The sequence below is a fragment of the Melospiza melodia genome, chromosome 1 (assembly GCF_035770615.1).
Source record: "Melospiza melodia melodia isolate bMelMel2 chromosome 1, bMelMel2.pri, whole genome shotgun sequence".
NCBI lineage: Eukaryota > Metazoa > Chordata > Aves > Passeriformes > Passerellidae > Melospiza > Melospiza melodia.
This window is the reverse complement of record NC_086194.1, coordinates 20,778,997-20,789,377: the sequence shown is the minus strand read 5'-3', so window position 1 is coordinate 20,789,377 and position 10,381 is coordinate 20,778,997. Positions and strand designations below refer to the sequence as shown.

Here is a 10,381-nt window from a genome sequence, read left to right as displayed (position 1 = left end):
TCGTTTCATAACACATGAGTTACAATATTAGTGACAGGTGCTTTGGTTTTAAGGTATTAAAGTGTATAAATGATTTTTTTCCTGCATATCAGTAAATTTCTAATGGGCATCTAACTAGACAGCTCTGCAATTGTTGTGGTCCCATTTGATCAGTTGGCACAGCTTTGGGATGGGTGAGTAGTGGGGGAATAATGCTGCTGCACAAGGGTTTGGACAAAAGACTTAGCAACTGATGCCAGCAATTACTTCAGAAGCAGTAATCCAAGTGCTGTGTAGACATAATATTTCTTTAAGGACAGTGGCATGACTGTGAAAACACAGTGTCAAGGGTAAAAGCAGAGGGTGAGCCTTGAGTCACTGTCAGTGATTTTGCCACCACTAAGAAGCTCATTTCCAAGCCAGGAGAGGTTTGCAACACTTAGTCATAAAAAGAGAAGTGAATTCCCCTTTGAGATCAGCCATTACAGCCTGTACCAATTATTATCTGTTGCTTTGTAATGTACTGAATGTTTTCTTTTTTTTACCATTGCTCTGTAATATAAATATTAAAGTAAGTTGTAGCCAGTATTATCATGCAAATCTCTTAGAAGCCTTCCATAGTTATGAATCATCAAATGTGTTTTTAAATGTTAGCTTTTCTCAGTAAACTGAAACAACTCACCCTCTTGTTTGTACACTTTAATTAGATGGAATGAATTCTTAGTTTCAGTTTGTAATTATACACAAAACATCAAATTATATACAGATAATCCTATTCTATGTTTGTTTGGAGATTAAGCAATCCCCAAAATTAAATGCTGGAAGTTATTCCCCCATTATCTGAGGAATTATTTTTATTAGTGGAACAAATCTGGACATGGTTAGCTTTGTTTGACAGAACAAATTATATGAAAGCCAGAGGAAATGCATATTATCATGTGTTTCTGCTTTTCAGTCATTCTTATAAAAATATTTGTATGAAAAATTTCTGTAATTCTTGTTTGTATAAAGTGGTATATTTAGAAATGTTGGTTAGATAAATATCTTTGGTAATTTATGAAACAAAATAAAAGAATATTTAAAAGTTGGACTGATTTTTAAAATACTCATCATCACACAAGAATCTGTACATGTAATTGTACTTAGTGTTTATGAGAACATTTGTTTATATTTTGTATTTCCCTCAAGCTGGCATTGTCATTTGAATTCTTCTATAGTCAGCATCAGTTGTCAGTTCTCAGTCTTGCTAAAACAAGGCTGTTCCCTTTGAGCTTACCACCTTGTAGGAGACATTACAGACATTTTAGAACTCTGGATATTTTATTAATCTAGCTTTATAGAGAATTATAATGTTTCTATTACTACAGGCTTGCTGCTTCCCAGGATTTGTTGGGCCAGCTGAGATGGTAGTCCTCCATAGCAGCACGGAAGGTTTGGGAGGTGGGAGAATGATGTGACTGGTGTGCTGCTGGTCTCTGTAGAAATCTGTCACTTGTGACGGTTTTCACTAACTTCCAGTGCAGTAATATTGTAGTAGTGTGGTGATGTAAATGTCAACTTCGTAACAGTGTCCCTCTGGAAAATCTGAGTGGGTGGATGACCATTTTTTTCACCACAGGCTGAGCTATCCCAGCTTTTTCAGTCGGTGGAAATATGACATAGGATAAGTGGGGATGAAAGAGGCTGTTCTGTATGGGCAGTGTTTTGCAAAGAGAAAATATAATTTTTCTATGGATGTGCTTGAAAAGATTTCTATTTCTATTGTGTTCTCTTATTTTTTAAAAGTAGTAATATTTTATTGAAAAAACAAAATTAAGGTTTGTTGTAGCATTGATCAAATAATTTAGTAACACAGGGAACAGTTATGAGTGCTTGCATATATTATCCATCATAAAGAAATACATTCTTTAAGAGATTTTATACATCTTGTACTTCTAAAATAGACTGCTTACTTAAAAAGATAACTACTAGAAAATGTGAAATAAATTCAATAATGCAATGCTTAGAACTTAGAAGTACAAGAAGAACGTGTACTAATTCCTATCCACCTCCATTGTTACCTTAAGGGCAGCTCTCTCCATAGCAACTGAAAACTTTTCAAGGCAGCAATAAACTAATCCTCTCCAGCTTCCAGAGCACCATCAAGGAATTTTAAAAACATTGGACTTCCAGCAGCTAAATACTTCTCAGGATTCAGAAGGCCACAAAGCTAGATACTCGAGCATTCTTTTTCCTTTCAGAAGGTAAGAAAATAACATTTAGAAATAAATGCTCATAATATCCTCATAACAATGATACATATTCCTAACACTAAAATATATCTAAACACCAAAAGGTTTCCTAATATCTAAAAACATACTAACTTTTTTTGGACTAAATGTCCGTTTGAATTCAGCAGTTCTTTTTCGATTTTAAATACTTTGTTACAAAGTTTCCTTTAAAATAAGATATGTATCATATTGCAGTTCAAAGGACATGAACATATATGTGGCTGTTTAACACGTATTTTACTATCTGAATTTGTATGTCACTGCCAGCATCTGCCCATCAATAAAATCAAAACTTCTGAGGAAAACAGAAGTGAAACTATTTTATATTTCTTGTGCTTTGATATCGAGATAGATTACTGTGAAAGCAGAAGGAGTGGTTTATTAGGAAGGATTGTGAAGAAGAGAGATTTATAGCACAAAATGTCTTTTGCACCTAAAGTTAACAAGTTAAGCTTGTTTGTCTTGTTTATTCAGAGTTCTTTGAGTGAAATTATAACCTCAGCTTTGTAATACTTCTGTCTGAGTAGTGATCACTAATTTTTAAGTACATCCTGTTCCTTCTTTCTTTGTGAAGTATAGCTGGAGTTTACTGATGTTGGTAAAGTGTTTTGACAATATAACCTGCTTTATATTATTGCTATGTAACGTAATTACTGCACATTCATAATAGTATTAGACTAGCAATATTTATTTACAGCTATTTTTGTTACTAAAAACCTGTTTTCATGATGAAATGAAAGCAAAAGCCATGGTATTTTTCTATTCTTACTGAAAAGAATTAGTAGAGAATGCAATAACATAACACTGAAATGAAAGCCATAGACTTTATTTTTAAGAAGAGGGAAGGGCACTTTGAGACAACCTCTTATTGGTAATTCTAAAGAACTTTTGAGGCCATAGTTGTCTTAGTTTCCTGCTGTTCTGTGCTGTAAAGTCCTTACAGGCTCCCTGTTGTTCAAAAACAGCTTGTCACTGCAAATCAGCTTAGCCGACCAATTAATAAATCCTTTCGAACATATTGCATTCACACTAATTAAAGGGTTGGGGTTTTTTTCCCCTTTACCATTCAGATTCTTCAGGTTTCCAGTTTAAGCTGTGCAGCGCAAACAACAATCCAACACTCAGTGCAGATCACGCACTGCAGGAAGAGGAGATGTGTTTTCTGACCAAGCATCCAGCTCTTGGGGTGGTATGTTCTGCTTTCATATTCAGCGTGCTCATTGCTGAAGGACAGCCTGGGGAAGAGCATGGGCAGGATGGCAGCAATCCTCCCAGCAGAGGCTCTCTGGTGGAAGTTTTACGCGTTCTCTCAGCTGAAAACACTGAGCTCCACATGAACCACTCACGAGAACTGGTCAAAATGTTACTGGAGAGAGCTGAATGCCCACAGCGGATTTATGGCATGCAAGAGGATTGTAATCTGGTTAGTGCTTCAATTAATGAGGGATATCTTTACAGGATCATCAGTGAGTTCTAACATTTGTTTGAGTATACTGTCCTGAATATGATACCTAAACAGGTAAAAAACTTTTTGCAGCAAAAAAAATTTGTCCCTACTTTGGTTCATTTTGAATAATTATTATTTGTGCTTTGAGCTCATTAAGAGACATTCCAAACACGACAGGCAGTCCTTTTAAAGTTCCCAAGTGTTTGTTTTACAGCAAAAGTTTTTCTGCTGATACCTTGTATAACAATAAAAGCATGAGCTTGAATTTGGGGCACAGGATTTCCACCATGGAAAGACATTGGTAAACCCTGGGGAACAGTTCTGCCACTTTTTTTGTTGTCATTCTGGATTTTACTTCATAAAAATAAAACCCAGACAGGATTGTCTCAGATTTATGTGCTACTTCACTGAAATATTCAATATTAAGGGGAGGGTTTTGTAAGCAGTTCAGGTCAAGGAAAATGAAAGGCAGAACAAAGAATCTACAAATCCAAATTGAAACTGGAAGTAGTCCAGGGTACAGTTGCACAGAGGGATTGGCTGTCTACTTGAGAATATTTTCAGAACTCAGTCCTGATTCAATGAAGAAAGGACAGGGACAGTGTTACTGAGCAACTCGGCTAAAAGGGACGACAAAGGGCTTGGTCAGCCTTGGCTTTCATTACTCTGGCTCTGGCACTGCTCAGTGACCTACATACAGCAGTGTCACTTTATACCACACTTAGGAAGATGGTCTGAAAGGTGAATGTTTTTACAAGGTGCTGTTTTCAGCAATCTGCCAAGCCAATGAAGTGGGAATCTTTTAATCCTGTGCAGTAGACAGCTGGTCACTTTATTGACCCTTTCTACAAATGCTCCAATTTTTCATATGAACCCAAATGTGAAATTTCATACATAAATATTGTAGGTGCCTGTCATTACCTAAATGGATAATTTTTTATGAAGGAGATTATTCACACATGGGCAATGAATATGCATCAGATACATGCCCAGATTGAAAATTAACATAATAAACATGGCTATATAGTCCTCCCAAACTACACAAAACAGGGGACTAAGTTTTTGGTCACCCTTTTGTTTTTCTTCTCTAGTGGCATGGTTTTTTCTGGTATTTGTGATGCATTTCTGGAGAGCTTGTTGGTGTCCTTGGATGGACAAAATCGAAGGGAAACTTAGCTGGGGCTTACTTTGTCCAGTACTGCTACTCTGTTCAGGCTTCATCTTGGAAATTTTCTACAGGAAGACTTTGAGGACTTTCACCATTTTCAGTATTCCTCAGTGTCATCTGAGTCTGACACACTGCATGCATCCTGCACTGCACTGTCAGTGTTTCTGTGCCAGCCCCAGAGACACGTGGTTTTCTGTAGGAAATCCTTGAGGGAGACGTGGCATTTTCAGTCACATGGTGCACACTTGGTACTGTGCTGAAATCTTCCATGATGATTTAACAAGATTTGGTAAAGCAAGATAGCAAAAGCTGTGCAAGAAGCACTACCCTTCAAGTACATCAAAATTTGAAACAGAATGTCTCACCTTATATTTTCTTCCTCATACTTGTTGGGAATTCATTTCAGATTCAATTTCCCTTCTAAATCCAGGACTGGTTTATATACCATATGACTTTGTTTTCAGATTTTTTTTAATTTTTGTTTTTATGGTATCTCTAATGGGCATTTAAAAGTAGTGAAGTTTAATCCTTTTTTTAGACCTTCTTCTGGTTTCTTGTTATATAGTGGTCCTAAGACTCTTTGGGCGGGGGCTGGCAGCTGTTGGATGGCATCTGACATTTCTTTATCACCTAAGCAAACAGAAGCCATATATTTCTTGCATTGGTAAACAAGTTGTTGGTTTTTTTTTAAACTTCTGGCCACTTAAAGAAAAGAAACTCAGACTTCAGTGCCAAAGTTCTGGGCTTCTTTTTTGCTTAGCTTTTCTAAATCAGGGACAGATGGTTATTCCTGTAAAAATATTAGTAGCAGCAAAACCCCCCCAAACTAAAAAACAAATGAAAAAACCCAAGCTAATGACCAACCACTTTATATTATCTTAATATCACTTCAAGGGTCACTCACCATGGGCTACCCATATACTATGGAGTAGCTGCATCTTTTACAATGCATCTGCTTCCTTCTGATTGGCAATTTTCTTTTCAGTCATCTTCCCTGCAAGAGCAAACAATGGACTCACTGATTGCAATTTATCCTCAGTGGGTTTTAAAATCTTACAGAATTCTTTGAAAATCTTCCACTTCATGCCATATGTTTATTGTATTACTACTGAGTGTTCATAAAGGCTGGTTGACTGACTTGAGGTCGTTGGGACAGAAAAGAAAATAGACTCCTCCTAGTCAAAAGAGTAATTCTCAGAGACTGCATTAGGAAAAGTTAAAGACCTTAATAAGCAATGAAGGTAGGAGAGGACACAGTGAACCATGATGTAATCTAGCTTATTTATGTATATAAATAGTTAATTTGGCTATTAATGCTTACAATTTTACACTTATTAAAATCTGCGCTCAGATGTAAAGCCTGCACAGGGTGAATATGTAATTTCAGTCCCTCTTGAAATGCATTTGAAGGACTAAATGGGGTTGAGACCTTGTGCTGGCTCTCTGCACTGGATTTCATTGTTGCAGTTAACAGAATTCATTGAGAAACATAAAAATAGCTGTGTGATTACAGGCTCAATTATGTCTCTCAGCAGTGCATTGAATATGGTATAACTTCTGTTTACATAGCCTCAATTAACTACAGTTCAGCAACTGTTTTTATCTTATCATGTAAACACATATAGAATGCACAGATGACAATATGAATAGGCCTAGCCCTTATCTAATATATTTGTAACCAGAAGTATAATCTGCTGAAGCCAGTGGAAGCTTTTTGCTCTCTACAATGATTGATCAGAATTATTCCTAATTGTAGGGAATCTAAATCATAGAATTACAGAATAGAATCATAGAATGGTTTTAATTTGAATGGACATTAAAGATCATGTAGTTCTGTACCCCCTACCATGAGCAGGGGCACCTCCCAATAGACCAGGTTGCTCAAAGTGCCATCTCTAGGACACTTCACTTTCCTTAAAAATTAAAAGGGCTCTAGAAAAAACCTCATGGTGTGATCTTGCAGCCATAGGACTCTGAAGAATTACCTACACCCTCCTCCTGCCATTCCATCAGCCTGCATTTGTGAAGTTTTGGGTTCGATCCCTTAAATATAGAACTTGTATTCTCTCATTGTCCTTCCTATCTGTATTTGCAGATGCCCGGCAGGCTGTCACTTGAGTTGAATTTCCATTTATTTTTATTTCTTCACAGTGCCTTGAACCAGATGATTTGTTACTGATAGCTGGAGGAGATTTAGAAGATCATCTCAGTGAAGAAGTATTTGAGAGAATTTCTCTTATTCTTCTCTACTACATTCTTCATCGTAGAGATATGTGTTCTTCAGAATTCAGTTTGAATGATAAGGATTACAAATTTTACCTACAGAGTATGCTTAGTTTAAGACATGATGAAGACTGTTATTATTTTTCACGGAATGAAACTGAAGATATTTTAGCTGCAGTAAGGCAACATTTTAAAACTTCTGAAAACCAGGTAAAGAAAACATATGTAAAAATAACTTCATCTTTATTACAGGTGTGATACCTTTATGCTAGGACAGAGACTATGCCAGTACCAGAAGACTGGTAGGTGGAAGTGTCCAAGCACAGGCTGAACACTGGGATTATGTTGGCTGTGCTGCTTAATGCTTTATTTTGAGTTGTTTCTGGAATGTGCCACTTCCACATGGTTGGTGAAATACTGTACTTTAGGGACCATTCCTAATGGGTAATTTAGATGCAGTTGCTCTGCTTAGGGCAGATGGAAAAGAGCACAGCTGTGTAGATGCAATATCTTGCACTTGCCTCCAAGTACAGAAAATACTTACTCATTTCTGATATTTCTTAGCATAGATACACTACCAGTGATCTATGAGATCTATTTGACATAGATCTATCTATATGGATCTATTTGAGATCCTTATCTCAAATAGGATCTATAAAATAATAGAATAATATTATAGAGTTCAAAGTTGAAGCATTTCAATGGTATGAAATACAACAGATCCATTACTGGCTGATATAGGAGAAACAATGAATTCTTTTGCTGTGATGAAATCCCTGCCAGGTTCTACACTTCCATGTCTATCCAAAGCTGGACGGAATGAGGAATCTGTCCAAAGATATGATGGCTTCCTTCAGTAGAAACACGTTTGTGACTAATTATCTACAAGCATGGATATGCATTGTAGAAAGATTGTTAAAGATAAGCTAAAATTTAAAGTTTAAAAAAAAAAGCATAATGAGGATTTTCAGCTAAGATCATAACTTCTAAGTCAGGGAACGTGCTTAAGTTTTCTCACTGCTGTTTAGAATTCTTTATTTCAAATAGGACCTATAAAATAATAGAATAATATTCTGGAGTTCAAAGTCAAAGAAGAAACTTTTCCTTGTAATGGGCAATAAAACAGGTTTTAGCCAGGTTAGATAACTCCTAAAGTACAGGTTGACCTCCAGTTTGCAGCTCCTTAGATCTGTTCAATGTATTGAGTTAAATTGGTTTATACAAAGGTCAAATTTTTCATTTCATTAGATTTTAATTTACAGCACGCTGTCGTAGGGTTTTCTGCACAAACAGAAGATGGGTAGGAGACCTGGCTGTGTCCAGAATGTTGAGGGCCTCCAGTTCCTCTCTCTGTCTTTGTGTGGTCATTTCCCACCATAAATTATTCATTGACCAGTACTTTTGGTTCTGAGTCTTGGTGAACGTGCCGATTTCCAAGGACTCCAGTTGTATATGAGCAACTGTAAAGAGGCATTGGTGGGTATTTGAAATGTCAAGATAGAATAACAGCCCATAAAATGCTTTACTGAGGGTTCTGTTTGTTTATGCTGGCAGTATAATCACTTGTCAAGCCTGTCCAGTAACTGAGACTTCATTCACTGACTTGAGGGAAAAGAAGTTTCTTTTATGAAAGGTACACAAAACATAATAGCATAATACTTGGAATCACAACACTTGAGTTGTGGAAAAGGGCCAATGGTGCAGGGTAGTCATAGAAGAAAAGCATTTCTAGTGTCTCTTTCTGTGTTTTGGTTTCACAGAAAATGTTCTCTTCTTTAGTCATAGCACCTAATGTCTTGTTTGAAATGAGAGATTAAGGTTTGGATTGGGAAAACTTTAATGTATAGTGAATGAGCAGGAAAAGAAATGGCAGCCTCCTCTTTGAAGTGTTTATGATCTACATAAGGAGAGATGAGTGTGTATGAAATAAATGACTACTGTACTGGCTCATCTAGCTGACTTTTTAATTTTGCTAATATTAGTTTGAAAAAAATAAATTAATTATTTTTTTATCTTTGTTGTTGTTTCTTTCAAACCCAACCATTTGCAGTGAAAATAAACCAGAAAGGAAAAAAAGGAAGAAAATATAAAAAGGGGGATAAATTTCCAGGAAACTGAGAGAGTTTGCAGACTTCCACACACATGGTTCTATACCAGTAACTACTGTTTGTATTTGGTCACCCAGCAGGAAAGTCATATCAGCAAAATTATATCTTTCCATATTGTCCCCAGATAACTAATCCATAAAAAACTATTGATTCCATTGAATAGGTCAGAACTAAAAACATTAAAAGAATTCTTCCTGAACTTTGAGATGAAGAGTTACAGTCTGTATTATTTGAGCCTATTTCTTGTTCCTTAACAAAAATTCATCCCCTTTCTTCCACTTTCTAGAAGTAGATGTAGATGTAATTGAGGAGGACACTAGGAACAATAGAAACAGCAGGAAAATAACACTGAGCAAAAATAACCTGAATGAGGAACTGTACTTTTTCCCCATTAGACACTGAGTAAATGTTCAAGATTTTTAATTCTATGCCTGTTCTCCTTTAAATGTCCTTTGATTAGCTGTCCTGCTGGCAATTACAGCTTACATCTTAGCATTTTTTCTACTCTGGCTGTCTATGAAATTGTTCTCCACAGTTTCTCCTCCTGTCACTTTGATTATTTAAATGGAGGTTAGCAGGACTGTCTTCATGCTGTTTTCTCCTGATTTCAGTGTGTTGATGTGAGCACTCTGGAGAAAAATGCTGATATAATGGACAGAGATGGTGCTGATGAAAACACTCTTCCACGCCTGGCTGCTTTAATCCTTACTCTGGCTCTCCAAGGAGTCTGTATGGGGAAAGCAAGTTTGCCTTCCCCAGAATTCTTTATAAAATATATTTTCAGTTCTCTAAATAGTACCACTGAGCTCCAAGTGACAGGTAAGCTGGAGTATGCAAAGTTCAAAATTTCTTCAGGAAAATTTATTGCTGGACTTATCAGAAATGCTACTTAACCATAAATAAATAGAAGTATAGGAGTGCTCTAACAGGTCCAGAAATAACAAAACAAAAAACCTGAAACAAAACTAAACAATTGCCAAGCTCTCAGCAGCAGCAGCAGCAGCTATTAATTTCTGTAAAAGGTTGTGCCTACTTGGCAGTTTAAGAAGTTACACCATCAATTCAGAGGCCTGGTATGGATTTAGAAGGTTGTTAAAAGACATCAACTTTTCCTTTTTTTGTGGCAACTGCTAACAGCAACAGTTTACAAGCTTTTCAGAGCACTTTTTAAAAGTCACATTAAGTA

At 36.4% G+C, this 10,381-nt stretch overlaps 1 protein-coding gene across 4 annotated transcripts in view; it reads left to right on the top strand.

The window, feature by feature from the left end:
- The first annotated feature begins 2,063 nt into the window (after nucleotides 1–2,063).
- SLC39A12 (solute carrier family 39 member 12) overlaps nucleotides 2,064–10,381 on the top strand; it is a 34,806-nt gene continuing 26,488 nt past the window's right edge. For 2 of the 4 annotated variants that reach the window (XM_063150368.1, XM_063150362.1), the window contains exons 1-4: nucleotides 2,064–2,222; nucleotides 3,320–3,672; nucleotides 7,016–7,297; nucleotides 9,807–10,014. In XM_063150368.1, coding sequence (XP_063006438.1) covers nucleotides 3,403–3,672; nucleotides 7,016–7,297; nucleotides 9,807–10,014 — 760 coding nt within the window. In that variant the 5' untranslated portion in view covers nucleotides 2,064–2,222; nucleotides 3,320–3,402. Of the gene's footprint in view, nucleotides 2,223–3,319; nucleotides 3,769–7,015; nucleotides 7,298–9,806; nucleotides 10,015–10,381 lie in introns of those variants that run through there. The other 2 variants (XM_063150373.1, XM_063150377.1) reach the window with 2 other exon arrangements.